Source organism: Physeter macrocephalus, chromosome 20 (assembly GCF_002837175.3).
Source record: "Physeter macrocephalus isolate SW-GA chromosome 20, ASM283717v5, whole genome shotgun sequence".
In the NCBI taxonomy this organism is placed as follows: Eukaryota; Metazoa; Chordata; class Mammalia; order Artiodactyla; family Physeteridae; genus Physeter; species Physeter macrocephalus.
The window spans coordinates 7641915-7662731 of NC_041233.1; the positions used below are offsets into that span (position 1 = coordinate 7641915).

General features: G+C 37.4%; 1 protein-coding gene across 1 annotated transcript in view; it reads left to right on the forward strand.

Annotated features, from left to right (window-relative positions):
* RYR2 (ryanodine receptor 2) overlaps window positions 1–20817 on the forward strand; it is a 564826-nt gene that overhangs the window by 65759 nt on the left and 478250 nt on the right. Inside the window, exon 3 of the mRNA XM_055081210.1 lies at window positions 2765–2873. Within this exon, the coding sequence (XP_054937185.1) occupies window positions 2765–2873 (109 nt within the window). The remainder of the gene's footprint in view (window positions 1–2764; window positions 2874–20817) is intronic.

Genomic DNA, 20817 nt, shown 5'->3' on the forward strand with positions numbered 1-20817 from the left:
AATCTCTTAACTATTATAATACACTGATTCTAAAGCAGTTCATGAAATCAGTTCAGTGGTGTGTTGGCAATGTCTCTTAGAGTTTCCTGAGAGCTAATTGTTACATATTTAGCAGTTTTGTGAGCTGATTTGTAAACTTTTATACTTTTAAACCAGCCATCATTGGAGTACTTACACTACAGAAATGGGCAAGTCAAGGCTTTTTATTTTTAGAAATTGGTTCACTAGCACACCATTTCTTAGCATAGTTCTCTACCAGTGCTATTTGTCAAAGTGTAGCTTCCAAACTCTCACAGTTTAAATGGATATGAATGGAATAAACACTTACCTTAATCAATTTTTTCCCAGTGGCATTTGTCTTAGTGTGATAAATTGTTATTAATATAGTTAGAAGTGAGAATATTAAATTTGAAAGAGCTTATCCTGAATTTCACAGTAGAAGAGAGTCCCTTTCCAAGCTTCCAATCTTTTATCTGAGGATTTTGGAAAGAGAACCCTTGTCTGGCTGACTGCTGTCAGTGGAAACAGTCAATAAACATTCTATAATCGGAATAGAAAAGAGTTTTATTTGAGCCAGACTGAGGACTATAGCCCAGGAGACAGATTCAAGAAACAGTTGAAATGTGTTCTTCTAGACTACAAAATGGGGGAGGCTTATATAGGCAAAATCCACAAAGTTACATAAGTGGTTTGCCAATTATAATTGGAGCTGGCAAGGAGTAAGGGCGCTTGTTAAGCCAGGATTGGTTGAGGTCTGAAATGGTTGAATAGTTACAAGGGGAGGCCTTGAGACTATAAGGATGCAGCTGGAGCTACTAACAGATCTTGTTTTGAGAATGGCTGGTGAAGTCCCTGAGTCTGATACAGTTCAGAAAATTCAAGTTCTCAGTAGTACAGGAATGTGTCTGAAACCACATGCGCAATAGCCATTGTGGCACCATTTTGAATTCCTGAACCACAGTTTTATATCTTGTGAGAACAAAGGACAAATATTAAACGGGGTGCATCCCTGCAAGGTTTCAAAAGAGAAAGATTAGCACATACATAGCAACTCAGCATGACCTGGCTGTCTGGGAAGGGAACCTTATCTTTGAAAGAAGTACTAGCATTGGCATTGTAGGGATAAAATGCCCCCATTTCCTATCTTCAAAGTGGTCATTCTAAACAGTTCTGGTAAATGCATTTAAAAAAAAATGGTCAAAGCAGATGTACATTGCATGTTTGACAGACCAATGCATGCATTGCTAACTGTTCCAGTTAGCATGAAGTTCAAGCCAAATCATGTATAAGCCAGAATGACTTCCCCATACCTCAAAGTGTGAAAATTTCTTGCATTACCGCAGAGTATAAAAGTAGTAGCTGCACCCAGATTTGAGAGATTCCTTTGACTACTAGCTGAGATAGTTTGAGGAGGAATGGAAAGAAATTGGGCTGGGGGCCACAGAAGCCCATGATAAGAGGATAGAGGAATTCAGAAAACGAAAGTTCATTAAAAAGTAAAACAAAGCAAAGCAAAACATTGGTGCCAGGAAGGTTTGTGGGGTATGAGTAACTAGTGATTATATGCTTCTTTTATCCATAAAATAATCTTAACTTTAATTTTAGAACCCTGGTACCTAATCTTTCCTAGAAACCATAAAGCATCATTCTCTGCTGCTAAGGATCTTTTTATTGGTAGTGGCTCAATTTAGTAAATACTTTAACACTGTAAATTGTAATTCTGATGCATTGCATCAAGTTATCAGTTTATCCTCCTAATGTTCTTTCAAGAAGACATATTCTCGCTTGTGTTTTGTGTTTAATGTATTTATAATGTTCTTCTGTTGTGAAAATGCTCCTTTGAACATCTTCCCATACCCAGCTGGATTGCCTCCTGGATCCCGCTTATCTAAAGTATAAGCATGCATGCATGATCATGCATTTGTTCCTAATTGGGATAGTTCTATCTAACTTGACAGTCGCTTCTTATCCTGTTTCCTTCACCTCCTTGGTAGTTACTTGTTGGGATTTTCAGAATTTATGGGGTTATTACTTGATTGGAATGGAAGTTGATGGAAGGAAACAGAAAGGAAAAGGAATGAGTGAGAAAATAAAGCAATACGCAGACACTGAATAGAAGTCAAATTATTGCATCTGAAGTTAGAGGCCAGATATGATACCCAACCTGTGGAAGACAAGCTAATCGTTGTCTTTGTGGATACGGACAAGCCTGTGTAAATCAATATTTTGTACCAATCAATTTTATGTTTGCTTAACTTCACTGTTAATTTGAGTAAAGTATTTTTCTGTCCTTTTAATTTTTTATCAGCGAAATACTTGATAGACTAGAAATGAATGCTCTAGAGTCAGAGAAATCTGGCTTTGTAGTCCCGGCTTGAAAAATTTAGTAATTGTGACTTTGGAAAAGTAACCTAACTTCTCTATATTCTTGTCCACACAATAATAGTAATAATCCTTACCGTAGATGACCACAGGAGTTATTGATAAAGCTCCGAGTGCAGTGCCTAATCAGAGTAGGCACTCAATGAATGGTAGCTTATAGTTATCCATAAATTAAAATGTGGATTAAGTGTGAGCAGTATAGACAATGTATTTGGATGCTTTGGGAGCTCATATTAGAGAATTGACAAGTACTCTTTATTCTTTCTGTGAAAGAAACTGAAGTATAATAAGGTAAATTGGGTTTGGATGCTTGATGGTGGTGGTGGTGGTGATGATAATGATGATGCTGATGACGATGGCGGCTTTCCTTCTTTCTGCACAGAATGTCCCCCCAGACCTCTCCATCTGCACCTTTGTGCTTGAACAGTCCCTCTCTGTCCGGGCCCTGCAGGAGATGCTGGCTAACACTGTGGAGAAGTCACAAGGGGCAAGTACTTAATTTATGTTTTCTTGCAGTATTTTAATGAACTCAGCTACTATATGAATGATTTCTTTCACAGGATTTGGAGATTTTCTTTTGACCAAAATTTGTAAATGCCTTTTAGTTGTGAGTTTCTTAAGTTTGCCTTTCTGCTTCATCCAGCAGATCTGTTGATGTCTTAAAGAACTTAAAAAAATCCACCCTCAGGGTCATCTGTGTCCTTGAACCTCATGCTTATGTCATTGGTTACAATAGAATCTTCTCCTTGAGCATTTGTGTTTCTAACGTTTTTGGAGCTGTTGTTTTGACTCTTTCAATTAATTGCTTTATGCATGGCTGTCATTAATCTTTATTTCATTCTCAGATGCCTCTAACCATGTGACTGTGTCCTAAGCTGCTTTATGGCAAGTAAAATTTCATGGCACTCATATATCTGAAGTAACGAAATTATGGTGTTAGAGCTTTAGTCAGTTGTAATTTTGCAAATAGCTAATCATTTTCTTCTGAAAATTGAAATTTTTGTTCTGTCCCCTAATGCAAACATTTTTCTTTGAAAGCTTATTTGGTAATTTAAATTATGTTCCATTCTATGCTGTGAGTGATTTCTGGGCTACTACCCATTCTTAGCCAATTCATTAAATTTTAGAATTAAGCAGGAGGATGAATGGTCAAATTTTTGTTTCCTGTTTATTTGTTTGCTTGTTGCTATAATTACTGCAGTGTATGGTTTAATAAGCTATACTATTTCCAGGAATAAAACTGAAAATTTTTATTTGCCATTATTGGTCCATGTGTTGCTGTTTTTGTTGTTAATCATTGCTCTGGTTTGGATAAGTGAAGAGATTAAAAAATGATAATATATGGTTTAACAGAAAATGAGTGATCAATTCTGATGTAATGTATTTTCATTAGCCTTGTAGTTTTAAAAATTTTAGTGTCACAAAGCTTAGGACTTTAATTGCTTTGTACATTAATTTTAAATTAATTTAAAAATTTAATACTATACGACATATATGTATGTATGTATGGAGGAGAAAAGTACGTTTGTAAGTATGGAGGAGAAACTTTAGTGATCTTTATTTGATATTAGACTAACGGCTTATTTTTTAAAAGGATCCAAATATGTTATGTGTATTTTAATTTTAAAAGTTCATTTTTGGTTACAACAGTTTGAAATTAAGGTATTAAACTACATAAAGTTAAAAAATGTTTTTTAATGCAGTGCTTTTGGATTAAGCTTGGATCAAAGAGGAATAAAACATTTCTCAGTTTAACTAGTTTTCTTTCCACCTGGAATAACCCCTCCTGATTTTTAAACATCACATATCAACTTTGAAATTCAAATCTGTCTTTACAAAGGAAAATCCTTTTTCTTTTGCATGAGCATCTAGAAAAGTGTTTATTGTCATTTCACTTATCTTTGTAGATACCAACTTATGATTAAATCCCCATAAATTTAACTTTTATATTGCTATGCTGCTTTTTCTAAATTTAAACTTTTGAGAAGATGTTTTACCTCCCTAGAATCATGGCATTGGATTAGGCAAGCTCTCAATTTCCTGTGTATATAGGAAGTGTTGAAAATACTGTTTTTGGACTTCTGTTTTGAAGATACGTATTAGAATTTCTGCCTCCCCCCATATATTTATTTAGCTGAATTTTATTTTGAGTTGTACTCCATCTAGAAAGTTTCTATCAGAGATACAGCGGTAATTTTTGTGATATGTGGAATACCATTTATAAAGACCAGCGTAGCTACCATGAGACATTAATTGGAAAAGAAAACTTGAGAAAAATCTGCCACAGGAAAGCAACGTATTTCATTGAGCCAAATCTCACTTTCAAGCTAGTAACTTTTAGGAAGAAACCACTGTCAAATAGCTCCAGAGGAAACTGTATCTGGGGGAAAGAAGGATTCTTAGACCACAGAGGAGTTTTGATTATACCCGGGAGTGATGCTCAAAATACTTCATAACTAGTTTGACACAGGCATCGATTACTCAGAGTGGACCTCAGTCAAAATGCTTGAGTCAAGGTCCTGGGGAGATCTGGGGGGTGGTCTGACCAGTTTGGGGGTATCGTGGAGGAGTTGTGGGCTGATCAGAGTTGGGGCTGAGGTTATTTACCAGGAGGGCTAGTTTTCCAGTGTAACAACCATCTTCATCATAATAGTGCAAACCCTCTGAGGAGCACGTGTGATTACATGGGATCAGTGGATGCTGTTGGCACTTGTAGGAGTCAGTCTGTGGACTCCATAGGTATCCACATGCTCTTTACGAGCGCCTCATATGTCTCCTTTGAATTCATTATGGGAATCTGTGGCATGTGTCAATACTTTTGTCAAGCAAATTGTCATCTCTAACAATAAATTATATGCGGTAGATTTGCTTAAAGAACTGGATGAAGTGTGTCAGGAAGGTGATGCTAATTTTCTTGAAATCATTTCTTTCCCTACCAATTAACAGCGTATGAAAAAGAACCTGTGTGTTACCTGATTCTCCCACTCTCTCGTGATCAACTTTCTCTAAGAAGCCTTCTTCTTTTTTTAAAAAAATAATTCTTCTTAAATTCTTTGTGTAATTCCATACACTTAATACTGACACTATTTAATGTCCAAAATGCTGTCATAGGCATGGTAGCAATACAAACACACTTGATGATGATAAGGAAAACAATTTCTCATCTAGAACCATGACCTTTCTTCTTGTGGTTAGGTACCATTTTGCTTGTATTCTTGGGTCGCACAGGATAAATGAATGGTTTTATTAAAGCTGCAGGAAATCTAGCAGGAAATTCCCGACATCATTTGTGCCAGAACAAATCATGAAGATTATCGATAACAAAAGGAGATGCGTAAAATGAAACAGAAAAAATATTACCTAATTTATGAAGTTCTGATTCCACAGAGTTGCTTATTGTGGCCATTAGTAAAATAACTAACATATAAGTGGCACAAGAAGCATTCTGAAAGGTTTTATGGGGAAGGATTTTTAAAAATATCACACTTTTTTTTGTTAAACAGATAAGACAGATCTAGATCTGATGTATATAATTCCGCTAAACATCATTTAGCTTTTTTTTTTTTTTGTGGTACGCGGGCCCCTCACTCCATGGCTCACGGGCCCAGCCGCTCCGCGGCATGCGGGATCCTCCCGGACCGGGGCACGAACCCGTGTTCCCTGCATCGGCAGGCGGACTCCCAACCACTGCGCCACCAGGGAAGCCCTAGCTTTTATTCTTAATCAAAGCATATCAGTCATAAATAGGCCAAGACCTGTTCAGCTTTATCTGAATGGCTGTTCACAGAGCCTTTAAAATACTGAGGGTGGAGACAGTGCACATAAAATAAGGAAAAAATGCGGGAGCATTGCCCGTCCATTTGGCTGAATTTTGCCTGAGCTTCTGTACATGCACATCCTTGATTGTGTTAATTTTTCTCTTCTCCCTCTGGGTTTTATGTGGTTCTGGATAACTTGTCTGCTTCTGAATCCACTTCTATCTCCTCTCACTCTTCAGATTTTTTTTTTTTTGGCATACCTGGTGATATACCATAGGCCTAAGCAGGGTTTTGTAAGATTTGTGAACAGTTTTAAGAATACGAGCTGTGCCACATATTCACGCTGTGGCTTTGGAGAAGGTCAGTCTTGATCATCAGGTTTAGTAATTATTAAATGATGAGGTATGTGGAATATTCAGCATACATTTAACAGTGACTATTTTTATTGTTTTACTTTTTTTTTTTTTTTACTTATTCTTTTTCTCATACCTGTAAGAAATGGTTGGACTGCTACAATCCCTGACTTCCTTTTCCCTGGCCTTGCAGTTTCCTTCTCTGTGACCTTGGCTGGTCCAGAGTCCCCCTTCTCCCTCCTCCAGTATCTCAGCCAATTGGTTCTGAGACGTAGTCGTGCCAGTTCAGTGATGGCACGATTAGGTTAAAATACAGTCAGTGATAGTATTTGCTTATTTCTGTGTGTGTTCTAGTTAATAAAGTTTAATAATTTAGGTGATCCTATGCTTTTGCGTATTTGTTTCATTATACCTTAATTCAGAAACATTTTGATGAACACTTTCTCCATTAGTTTTTATTTTTGTGATGCCTAGTTTAATTTAAGGATTCCATTTCATAGAAGCACAGATATGAAGTGAACAGTGAGACAGTATAGTGGAAGGAGCTTTGGTTTTACAGTCTGTGAAATTTATTGATAATTCTTACTTTTTCAAATACTATTTTTAATAGTTATCATTTGTTCACAGGCATTGCTTTTGTTTAACACCATGAGTATATTAAGTGGCTTATTGTTTGTATTACTATTTAGGAGAGTATATACAAAGATAACATTGACTGTCCTTTCTGTCTTTTGGTTTAGCTGTTTCTGGGAGAATTGTAGAACCCTGTCCCTTTTGACTTTGGCTTGTAACCACTTGACTATTGGTGCCTTGTTGTTAGACAATTAGTAGCTTGAACCAAGAAACAAAAAGTAAAATGAAACCAATATTTGTCCCTTATATCATGCTTTTTGGAGGAAATTCGTAATTTTAGTAATTCTGATTGGTATCATTCATTCACTTTACGTCATATATTTTCCTCATTATTATAGATAATTGGTAGTTTTCTATAATTTCAATTGGTAGTTTTCTATAATTTCAATTACAACTGATGCTTTAAACATCTATAAAATTTACAGTGTAATATTATAAATATTATGAATGTCAGTTGTAATCATTTATTTAATGCAAACTTTGAACATTTATAAGATATACTTTATAAGGCCCTGTGGATAGAAAGATGAATAATAGGTGATTTTTGTCATCAATGGATTCACAGTCTAATGCAGGAATAGAAGGAAAATTATAGTGCTGTATGATGTGTGTTATCATGGAAGTGTAGATATAGTGTTAGCACAAGGAAGGGACTGGGTTTGTGGAACTTGGCATTCCTTTGAGTGTTCTTTGGACTTGCTACATAATTTCTAAGACAAGTAGAAATAATATTAAAACTATTAATATAAAAATCACTTAAAATTTTTCTCCAAGGAACAACTTGGTCTCATTAGACTATTCTTTAGAATTCTATTAGAAACTAGTACTTGCCAGGAGGACTATGCATAATATGTCCAGAGATATTCCTAATATGATTTTTATGTTTCAATTTACTGAAATGGTTTATTATTTTATATGAAATCCTAAGTGTTTCATATTTCTAAATTATATACTGTCTTGTAATTACAAAATACTACTGTGCCTTAATTATTAATAGAGAGGTACATCAGACTCAGACATGTTCAGTTTTTATGAAAAATGAAGTTATAGAATATGGAGTATTATTATACAGTTGTACCATTCTTCTAATAAAACCTCTGCTTTTTTAAAGCATGTACTCTGAGAGTATTAAAAAATGCATCAAGGGGCTTCCCTGGTGGCGCAGTGGTTGAGAGTCCGCCTGCCGATGCAGGGGACACGGGTTCGTGCCCCGATCCGGGAGGATCCCACATGCCGCGGAGCGGCTGGGCCCGTGAGCCATGGCCGCTGAGCCTGCGCTTCCAAGAAGTAACCAGCTAAATTTACTGGTAAATGAGGTGTTTTTTTAAAATACATTTTTTAAACACTGAAGCACCATAGATGAGTTTTTAAAAAATACATTTATCAAACATAGAAGTACCAATTTCAGGCAAGTAATTGCATTTAAGATCATTTTATATAAATGCAAGAGTAGAAGTTGAAGTTCAAGAAGTGGTGTGCTGTTTTCCATGGTGGTTAAGCATACAGATTCTAGAGCAAACTCCTTGAGTTAAATTCTTGGTAATCTTAGGAAAGCTGCTTAATGTTTCTGTACCTCAGTTTTCTCATCTATAAAGTGAGGGAAAAATAGTGTCCCCTTCATAGTGTTGTTGTGAGAATCTAATAAGTCCATATAACTAATGTGTATAGAACATTCATGGCACACAGGAAGCACTATAGCTATGCTGTTATCTTATTATCGTGTTTGCTTTGGGAATGCGAATGTTTGCTCCAGACCAAATATTTGGTCCAAATATTAAAATCATATTTGGCCCAAGTATTAAAAAGCATATTTGGTCCAAGTATTAAAAGCAAAACAAACAAACAGCAGTAAAACCCCCAGTTACCTCAAGGCTCCAGAGAGTTGACCAAAAGCAGACATATTCCGGAGAGGAGCCAGACTTGGAAAATGGAATTGGTGCCAATGACTTTTATACTTTTTAAGGTTTTTAGCCTGGAGGCTGACAGAAGTCAGCGCTGTGCGGTAGCAAAAACTCTAAAAGAACATGCACAATCTCTCCGAAGACAGAAAGTCAGGGAGTGATCCTGGAAAAGAGAAGTCCAGAGAGAGGGAGCCCCAGATTCTGTGCATACACTCTGCTCAAGTGTCTGGCTGATGCTTAGCCACGTGTATGGGGGGCAAGTGTGAATTCAGTTACCGCTGCTAAGGGCAGCACTGCACTGAGGTTTGCACTGCCACCAAGCATTTTGCAGTTTGTGGTTTGAGTCCCGCCAAGTTGATTGCTTGTTAAAGCAAATACAATCAACGTTCTTCAGTGGTATATAGCAGAATCCAGAATCTCAACAATATAAAAGGACAGGATACAATTCACAATTGCTTAAAATATACAGAAACATGCAAATGTGACCCAATCTCAAGAGAGACAACTACCCAGAACCACCTGGAGTTGATCTTACCAGACAAGGATTTAAAGCAGCTGTTATGGCTGTGTTAATGAAATCAAGGACAATATGTTTCCTGTGAACAAAAAGATTAAAAAAACTCAACGTATAAATTTATTCAAAGAAACAAAATGGAATTTCTAGAACTGAAAACTACAGTATCTGAAAAGTTCACATAGCTAGTAAGTGGTAGAACTAGGGTACGAATTTATCTCCATTGGGCTCTGAAGTCTGCTTTTAAGCTCTTTACTGTGGAGTATCCATGTAATAAGAGGAGAGCAGTGGGAGAGCCTAAGGGGATGTCACTACTAAAGCAGTGGGAGGAAGAGGAGGAGGACCCCATGGAAGGCTCTGGGAAGATGCAATCTGGGAGGTAAGAGGAAAACTAGGAGAAAATAGTTACAGAAGCCATGTGTATTCGTTTATATGGCTGCTGTAATAAATTACTCCAAGCCTGATGGCTTGAAACACCATGAACTTATTATCTTAAAGTTCTTGAGGGAAGAATTCTAAAACTTAGTCTAAATGGGCTAAAAACAAGGTTTTGGCAGGACTGCATTAATTATGGTGGCTCTAGGGAGGAATCTGTTTCCTTGGCTTTTCTGGCTTATATTTTTGGCTGGTGGCCCATGTTCCATCTTCAAAGCCAGCAACATACTATCATGTTACATATTCACAGGCTCTGTGGAATAGGATGTGGATGGTTTTGGGGTGCCACTATTTGGCCTACTACATCATGGAAGTATAGAGTTTCAGTAAGATGTTGTTGACAACATCAGATGAAAATCAGAGAAATCTAATTGAATAAGGACTGAAAAGTGTACTTTGGTTTGACAGGAGCCTGGTTTTCCTGCAAACCAATCAATATTATTTTCAGTCTATCTTATATATACATACTAATCCATAGATTCATGCACTATTTTACATTGAAAATACTTTATTCTCTAAGGAGTTTTCTGTATTTATTGGTTACTCCAAAAGGGGTGCTCAGTATTTCTTTTATACTTACATTTAAATATATTTAATATTCTTTTATATTCTTATTCTTCTGGTATTTTGGTTCATGTTCACTACATCTAAAAGACTTATTTGTTCATGCTCTTGGGCGGATAGGCCAAGGATCAGAAATTAAGAGTTAATGTTGCATCCACCCTGGTTGAGTTTTACTTTCATACTGATACTTTTCCATTTGCTTTCTCATCATTAAAGTGAATTGGGGTAGTGTGGAGGAAAAAGGAAGGGTTGGCAAACCTTGCTGGGGATCATATTATATAGATTGTGTTCTGTACATTATTATTATTATTATTATTTTTTTTTTTTTTTTTTTTTTTTTTTTTTTTTTGCGGCACGCGGGCCTTCCACTGTTGGGGGCTCTCCCGGTGCGGGGTGGGAATCTTCCCAGACCGGGGCGCGAACCCGGTTCCCCTGCATCGGCAGGCGGACGCGCAACCACTGCGCCACCAGGGAAGCCCCTGTTCTGTACATTATTAAAAATAGGTTTCTCAGATGGCTGGGCTAATGATTCACGGGGGAAAAAAATTGAAGTTTACTTAAACACTTGATATTGTTCATCTGTTTTCACATATGTTACTGCTCTACACAGTCTAAGTCTCCATTGAAATACAGAGTCAAACATTTAGGATATAAAATTGTGATTACACTTTTAGATACTCTCGGGGCAGTAGATATATGCCTCTGAAGGGACCAGAGCCAAAGACTGAATGGGGCTACTTTTAATAAAGAAAAATAATACCACACTCGCAATTTTTGTTTTTGTGTCAGTAAGATTCCTGCCTAGACTGTAGTAAGGAATCAGTAAATTTTATATACCGATAGTGTTAAAAGTCATTAGTGACACATAAAGCACAAGCAACAAAATAAAAACAGGTGCGACTACAACAAACTAAAAAGCTTCTGCGCTGCAATAGAAACAAAAAAGTGAAAAGACAACCTATGGGATGGGAAAAATATTTGCAAACCATATTATGTGATAAGTGGTTAATATCCAAAATATATAAAGAGCTCATGTAACTCAATAGCAAAAACCAAATAATCAAATTAAAAATAGACAAAAGACCTGAATAGACATTTTTCCAAAGAAGATGTATGAAAGGCCAACATGAAAAGATGCTCAGCATCACTAGTCATTAGGGAAATGCAAGTCAAAAGCACAGTGAAATATCACCTCATACCTGTAATGGCCATCACCAAAAAGACAAAATATAACAAATAATGGCGAGGTTGTGGAGCAAAGGGAATCCTTGTGCACTGTTGGTGGGATTGTAAACTGGTACAGCTACTATGGGAAACAGTATGGGGATCCTTAAAAATTAAATACAGACCTACCGCATGATCCAGCAATTTCACTTCTGGGAGTATATCCAAAGGAAACGAAAACACTAACTTGAAAAGATATCTGCACCTCCATGTTCATAGCAGAATTGTGATAGCCAAGACACGAAAACAGCCTAAGTGTCCATTGGTGGATGAGTGGATAAAGAAATTGTGGAATATCTGTATAGTGGAATATTATTCAGCCATAAAAAATGAGGAAATCCTGACATTTGTGACAACATGGATGGACCTTGAGCATATAATGTTAGGTGAAGTAAGACAGAGAAAGACAAATACCGTATGATCTTACTTATTTGTGGAATCTAAAACAACAACAACAAAAAAAACAAACTCATAGAAAAAGAGATCAGATTTGTGGTTACCAGAGGTGGAGAGAGGAGGAATTGGAGGAAAGCAGTCAGAAGGTACAGACTTCCAGTTGTAAGATAAATAAGTATTATATAATATACAGTATGATGACTATAGTTAGCACTGCTGTATGATATACAGGAAAGTTGTAAAGAGAGTAGATCCCAAGAGTGTTCATCACAAAGAAAAAATGTTTTTTTCCCCTTTTTAAAAATTAATTAATTTATTTGTTTTTATTTTTGGCTGTGTTGGGTCTTCGTTGCTGTGCGTGGGCTTTCTCTAGTTGTGGCGAGCGGGGGCTACTCTTTGTTGCGGTGCGCGGACTTCTCATTGTCATGGCTTCTCTTGTTGTGGAGCATGGGCTCTAGGTGCACAGGCTCAGTAGTTGTGGCTCATGGGCCTAGTTGCTCCGCAGCATGTGGGATCTTTCCCGGTCCAGGGCTCGAACCTGTGTCCCCTGCTTTGGCAGGCAGATTCTTAACCATTGTGCCACCAGGGAAGCCCTTTTTCCCTGTTTTTGCTTTCTCTTTTTATTTTATCTACATGAGAGGATGGATGCTAACTAAAATTATTGTGGTAATCCTTTCACAACATAAATACAGAAGTCAAATCATTATGCCGTACACCCTAAACTTACACCATGATATATGTCAATTATATCTCAATAAAACTGGGAAAAAGGGCTTCCCTGGTGGCGCAGTGGTTGAGAGTCCGCCTGCCGATGCAGGGGACGCGGGTTCGTGCCCCGGTCCGGGAGGATCCCACGTGCCGCGGAGCGGCTGGGCCCGTGAGCCATGGCCGCTGAGCCTGCGCGTCCGGCGCCTGTGCTCCGCTACGGGAGAGGCCACAGCAGCGAGAGGCCCGCATAACGCAAAAAAAAAAAAAAAAAAACTGGGAAAAAGTAATTAGGGCCTATCATGCATGCAATATAAAAATACACTTAAATTTCCCTTGAAGTTTAAATTCCAGAACCATGTCAATCTTCTATTTTCATAACAGTAATAGAGTATAAAATGAAAGTACCTTCTTCATAAACCTTTTTTTCCCCTGAAGATAACCACAGCTAAGATTGGCTTATATCCATCTAGAACATCATGTATAAAAAATATTTCTCCATAAACAGGATCATATTACAGACTATTGTATCATCTTCTACAACTTAATCGTATATGGTTATAAAAAATAAGGACACAAAAAGTCCAAAGGAAGAGAATCCAGGTTTAATTGAGCAGGGCTCTGTCTCAGGTTTTCTATAATTCTCTTGACTCTGTTCTCTCTGTTTGTTTGGTTCTTAGGCTAGTTTCCCTCATGATTGCAACAGGGCTGTATCATCATATCAGTGATGATATCCAAATTCAGCATCATCTCTAGGCACACAAAGCACCTGACTTTCTTTGCTTTTGTTTTTGAGAGTAAGGAGATTTTCCCAGAAACCTCCTGGTAGACTTCCCCTGTGCCCACTGTCACATACTCATTGCCCAGATTATTTACCAGCACGGGGAAATGTGACTAACACAGCTGGCTCAGAGCATGGAGAGGGAGGGAAGAGAGGCTACCTCTACAAAACTGGATTTTTTTGGGAGAAAGACGAGGGTTACATATGTAAATGAACGTTGGACGATTCCTAACGTCCTTTGCTACGATATGTAGCAGACGAGGAGTTGGTACCCTTAAGCCTTATTTGGAAGTATTTATTTAGATTTGAGATCCTCCAGGTTCTTAAACCAAACTAGATCTAGCAAGCTAAATCCTTACCTAGGAATAGAAATCAAAGTCTATGCTCAGTGGTCTTTGAAGCTGGGAAATGGAAAACCCATGTCTCTTCTCCACCCAACTGATTCATGTAGTATCCATTCCACAAAAGTGTACTGAGTTGCTATTGTGAATTCTGGGCTGGTGATACAGGGATAAATAAGAAGGCATCCTTGCTCTTGAGGAATTTAGTGATCTAATAGTGAAAAGAAAAGGTAGATACATCATTGAATGTGGGTGAAGTGTGCTTTTGATAGTAAACAGTCCAGTGAGAGTACAGAGGAGGGAACTCTTAAGTACTTCCCCATCACTACCTCCCCTATATGAAGGCACACGTCGTATCATAAATGACTTGAGGTCCTCTACAGGTAAAAACAGTGAAGAGTTTAATGGATTAGTCTGTTTGTACTGTAGGCAAGATGATGTTACTAGCTATTTATGTCGAAACTGAAATTCCCAATTATCTACTAATAACATTTTAGTTCAAGAGGCTGGGTTCTATTTGCCTTGCTGTTCACGAACATCCCTAGTAAAGCATAAATACTGCTTTTTGGGAATGGGGCTCTAAAGCTAATAAATTAACACATTTACTGACTGGGTGTGTTCATTAGCCAGCATCTTGTCTAAAGCCTGTGTACATAGTCATGTACCTGTCTTTCATCTGTGAAACTGGTGCAGTGATTTAGAAGGTGAATGGGATTATTATCTCCTAAAGGGCATATAGCTAAAAATATTCACTGAGCAACAGCTATTTATCTACCACTTATGAGAATGTGGACATTTGTCTGTGGTTGAGATATGCATCCTCTATTTGTAGACGTTTTCTGTTTTATTGTCTTTCTCTCTAGAAAGACTACTTCCTCCTCTGAAGCTAAGTATACTACATATTGCTCTGTATTTGAATGATGTGGTTTCCAGAGACACCAGCACCAAACTCAATAAGGAGGTCAATTTAATCAACATATAATTTAATCACCGTGCCAGCATTAGGCACTGTTTTAGATTATGACTCTTGAACATATAGATTATTTTATTCTATTAGTATCATTCAATTTGAACATCTTCCTCAGATTTTTTGGTATTTAAAATAAAAAATATTTTTCACGTGTAAATGATAGCAAATGAGTCAGATAGTAAATTTATGTGCTAGATTGTTCCTGAATTTACCAGTGATTTAAAGATATTCATAACCTATTGAGCCAACAGCCTCTAATTTTTATTCTCAAAGTAAACTGTATTTTCTTAAAACAGTCTAGTCTAATTTGACAGAATACATCCTCTTTCACTACTTTTTATCAAATACCAGTTCCCCTTACTTCCTTGACCCCCTCACCTTACTTGAGTTGTCTCCAAAGCATTTCTTTCCTTCTGACATACTATATATTTCTGTTTTTATTTTTATTTTAAAATAAGCTGTCTATCCCCATTAGGGTGTCAATCCCATGAGTGCAGTTTTTGATCTGTTCACTGGCTTTACCAGTAACACCTAGGACAAAGCATGAGATGAACTAGATACTGAGGAAATATTTGCTGACTTGAGGTATTGCAAAATAGAATATATAAACCAAAAATTAAGGGGCTGAAAAGTGCCCCAAATTCTGTGTCTACTACTGTGGTGACAGCTTTGAACCTAAGTAGAACATTGACTGTTCAGTACAGCTATTTTTCACCTTTCCTTTCTCTATTGTGAGAGAAAAGAAATATATTCAGAAGGGAAAATGAGAAAATAACCTTTTGGGGTTAGATAACCATGCATCCTTGTTTGTCTGGTACAGTTCAGGTTAACACCTGTCACAGCTTAATTCCTATTATCCCCCTTTCACTGTCTGTAGTGCCCCAGTCTGGGTGAGAAACTAAATGGCCATCCCCAGTCATGGTACCTTGGCGAATAAATAATATAAATGTTTCAGACGTGTTCCCCAGAAAAAAATACAGGTGATATGTACACGTACAAAAGCTTTCATATACTTTGAGATTTGAGGACTTAAAAGGAATCCAAGCCACTCTTTTGACTTGTAGCCACACACTCTCAGAATCTATACTTTTTTGCAACTAGTCTCAGAGCTGTGAGAGAAAGACAGAGTCCGGTGGGATCTGTATAACTTCGAGACCAGATGGCACATTCTGACAGCGTGAGGTCAGTACTGGAGGTATGACCAGATGTGACTTCTGAGATAATGGTGATGCCATTAGCTCGAAGACCCCAACAGAGCTGTGGTCGAGTTCTTTACTGGAACAGGAAACCTCAGAACTGTCCTTAGACCATTGACAGAGTAGTACAGAGAGCAGCACACCCAGGGCACACAGAATGGGCTCCATGTTGTAGTGCACTGATTTCCATAGTTCTGGAGACAGTGAGCCTGGTGTGAGATAACAACCTATTGAAATGGTTACGTGATCTGACATGAGAGAAAAGTGTCCCAATGAGATTAGACAGTGCAGACAGAGAGAGAGAGAGAAGTGATAGATAAATCATAGCAGAGACAACAAAAGAAGCAACGTTAGGCCAGCAAAATTGAATACTTCATAAGCTGGAGTTACTTGCATTTGTTCACTCTACAGATGTTCCATGAGTAACTTATGTTCCAAGCTCTGTGTAGGAGAAATGGCGAGGGAGACCTTGAGGAGCTAGGGATGTTTCTTCCAGGACAGGACATAAGTGGAATCTGTGCATTATAATGTAAACTATAAATTTTGGGGGGAAGTGAAGGATTAAAAACGAGATTCTAGGGGCAAAGATAAAAACTGAGATTATCTTTACACACCCATGGCCTGGAGATTTTGTTTTGTTTTCTTTCTAATGGTATTAGTGTGTATAACAGTTATGAGTAGGAAAACGGTTTATATCACGTATTTAATCGTGAGATATAGTCTCTGTACTTCCAAAATGGATTTGACGTGAATGCTACATAGTTATTTCAATTCAATAAATTACCGTAAGGAGTTTTTGGTTCCTTTGAAAACTGTTCAAGAATTGCTTAGGAAGAAATCTGGGCACCAGGGGATTCAGCCAATAATTAGATCACCCTTATGGTGTTTTCTCAAGGACTGTTTTGATTATGGCTTCTTTCTAGGTTGAATTGTTGAACAACTGTTCCCTGAGCAGACTGTTCCTAATTTAATTGTTGCTAAGTGAACAATCAGTTTTCATGAAGGAACTTAAGCTTTAGTTTTTCTTCATGTCTAGCTTTAGTTAGTTTTTCATTCTGTCCATTCTCTGTCCAAATCGGACTCACTCCCTGAATATGTTCTATTTTCCCCAGATACGTTACTCATATTCTTACCACACTAATTCCTCAACTTAGAATTCTGAGCCATTCAAAAGTTTACCCTGTCCTTCTATACTTATGTCCAAGAAGGTGTCTTCCTTGAATTTTTTCATAATCCTCTCCGCCAGAAATAATATTTCTACTCATGGATCCATATCACTGGGTTTTAAAGTTTTTATACATTTCTCTCATTTTATAATAATTATTTGGTATGTATTATATATAATATATTTACATTAGAATATGTTTTTTTAGAGCAGTTTGAGATTTACAGAAAACTGTCTGAAAAAGTCCCATAACCTTTCCCCTCCCCTACATCCTTAATTATTATAATACCTTGCATTAGTGTGATATATTTGTTACAATTGACAAACATTATCACTCAGAGCTCATAGTTTACATTAGGGCAGATATTGACAAATCATTATCATTCAGATTTCATAGTTTACATTAGGGTTCACTCTTTGTGCTGTACATTCTAAAAGTTTTGACAAATACATGATGTCATGTATCCACCATTACTGGTATTGTACAGAATAGTTTCACTGCCCTAAAAGTCCCATGTGCTTCACCTCTTCATGCCTCCCTCCCTTCTAACCACTGATCTTTTTACTGTCTCTCCATAGTTTTACATTTTCCATAATGTCATATACTTAGAATCATACAGTATGCAGCCTTATTATTCTAGCTTTTTTCACATAGTGATATGCATTTAAGCTTTCTCTATGTCTTTTCCTAACTTGATAGCTTGTTTCTTTCTATTACTGAGTAATATTCCATTGCCTGGTTGTACAGCAGTTTGTTTATCCATTTACCTATTGAAGAATATCTTGGTTACTTCTAAGCTTTGGCAATTATGAATAAAGCTACTATAAACTCACGTGCAGGTTTTCATGTAGACATAAGCTCCCAGCTCCTTTGGGTAAATACCAAGGAAACAGATTGCTTGGTCATATGTTAAGAGTATGTTTACTTTTGTAAGAGACTGCCAAACTGACTTTCAAAGTGTCTGTAGCATGTGGCATTCCATGAATGAATGAGAGTTCCAGTTGCTCCACATCCTCATCAGCATTTGGTGGTGTCAATTTTTGGATTTTAGCCATTCTCACAGTTGTGTAAATGGTAACTTATTGTTATTTTAATTCGCAATCTCCTGATGACATATGATGTAGACCATCTTTTCATATGCTTATTTGCCATAGTGTCTTTTCTTGTGAGGTGTCTATTGAGATCTTTTGCCAAATTTTAAATTGGGCTGTTTATTTTCATATTGTTAAGTTATTTTTTTTTTTTTGCGTTATGCGGGCCTCTCACTGTTGTGGCCTCTCCCATTGCGGAGCACAGGCTGTGGACGTGCAGGCTCAGCGGCCATGGCTCACGGGCCCAGCCGCTCCGCGGCATGTGGGATCCTCCCGGACCGGGGCATGAACCCGTGTCCCCTGCATCGGCAGGCGGACTCTCAACCACAGCGCCACCAGGGAAGCCCTTGTTAAGTTTTTAAAATTGAAGTATAGCTGATTTACAGTGTATTAATTTCTGCTGTACAGCAAAGTGATTCAGTTACATACATATATATATATATTCTTTTTCATATTCTTTTCCATTATGGTTTATCACAGGATATTGAATATAGTTTCCTGTGATATACAGTGGCACATTGTTATTTATCCATTCTGTATGTAATAGTTTGCATCTGCTCATCCCAAACTCCCAGTTTATCCCTCCTCCATCCTCCCTCCCCCTTGGCAACCACAAGTCTGTTCTCTATGTCTGTGAGTCTGTTTAGTAGATAAGTTCATTAGTGTCATGTTTTAGGTTCCACACATAAGTGATATCATATGGTATCTGTCTTTCTCTTTCTGACTTGACTTTACTTAGTATGATATTCTCTAGGTCCATCTATGTTGTTGCAAATGGCATTAGGTCATTCTTTTTTGTGGGTGAGTAGTATTCTGTTGTATATCATATTGTTGAGTTTTAAGAGTTTTTTGTATATTCTGACTGCCAGTCTTTTATCATATATATGTTTTGCAAATATTTTCTCCCAGTTGTGGGTTGACTTTTAATTCAGCTAACAGTGTTTTTCACAGAGCAGAAGACTTAATTTTCATGAAGATCAACTTAACAATTTTCCTTTTATGGATCATGCTTTTGGTGTTGTACCTAAAAAGTCATTGCTAAACCCAAGGTCACCCAGATTTTCTCCTATGTTATCTTCTAGGAGTTTTATAGTTTTGTGTGTTATATTTAGGTCTGTGGTCTATTTTGAACTTATTTTTGGGGCAGGTTTAAGATCTGTCTAGATTCTTTTTTTTTAACATCTTTACTGGATTATAATTGCTTTACAGTGTTGTGTTAGTTTCTGCTCTGTAACAAAGTGAGTCAGCTATATGTATACATATATCCCCATGTCTCCTCCCTCTTGCCTCTCCCTCCCACCCTCCATATCCCATCCCTCTAGGTGGTCACAAAGCACCGAGCTGATCTCCCTGTGCTATGTAGCTGCTTCCCACTAGCCATCTGTTTTACATTTAGTAGTGTATATATGTCAGTGCTACTCTCTCACTTCGTCCCAGCTTACCCTTCCCCCTCCCCGTGTCCTTAAGTCCATCCCTAAGTTCATTAGAAACATTTTAAAAAATATTTTAGATTCCATATATATGTGTTAGCGTATGGTATTTGTTTTTCTCTTTCTGACTTAACTTCACTCTGTACGACAGACTCTAGGTCCATCCACCTCACTACAAATAACTCAATTTCGTTTTTTTTAATGGCCGAGTAATATTCCATTGTATATATGTGCCGCATCTTCTTTATCCATTCATCTGTCAACGGACACCTAGGTTGCTTCCATGTCCAGGCTATTGCAAATAGTGCTGCAGAGAACATTGTGATACATGACTCTTTTTGAATTATGGTTTTCTCAGGGTATATGCCCAGTAGTGGGATTGCTGGGTCTTATGGTCATTCTGTTTTTAGTTTTTTAAGGAACCTCCATACTGTTCTCCGTAGTGGCTGTATCAATTTATATTCCCACCTACAGTGCAAGAATGTTCCCTTTTCTCCACACCCTCTCCAGCATTTATTGTTTCTAGATTTTTTTGAGGATGGCCATTCTGACTGGTAAGTGGTGATACCCCATTGTATTTTTGATTTGCATTTCTCTAATGATTAGTTATGTTCAGCATCCTTTCATATGTTTTTTGGCACTCTGTATATCTTCTTTGGAGAAATGTCTTTAAGTCTACTGCCCATTTTTGGATTGGGTTGTTTGTCTTTTTGTAATTGAGCTGCATGAGCTGCTTGTAAATTTTGGAGATTAATCCTTTGTCAGTTGCTTCATTTGCAAATATTTTCTCCCATTCTGTGGGTTGTCTTTTCATCTTGTTTATGGTTTACTTTGCTGTGCAAAGCTTTTAAGTTTCATTAGGTCCCATTTGTTTATTTTTGTTTTTATTTCCATTTCTCTAGGAGGTGGGTCAAAAAGGATCTTGCTGTGATTTATGTCACAGAGTGTTCTGCCTATGTTTTCCTCTAAGAGTTTTA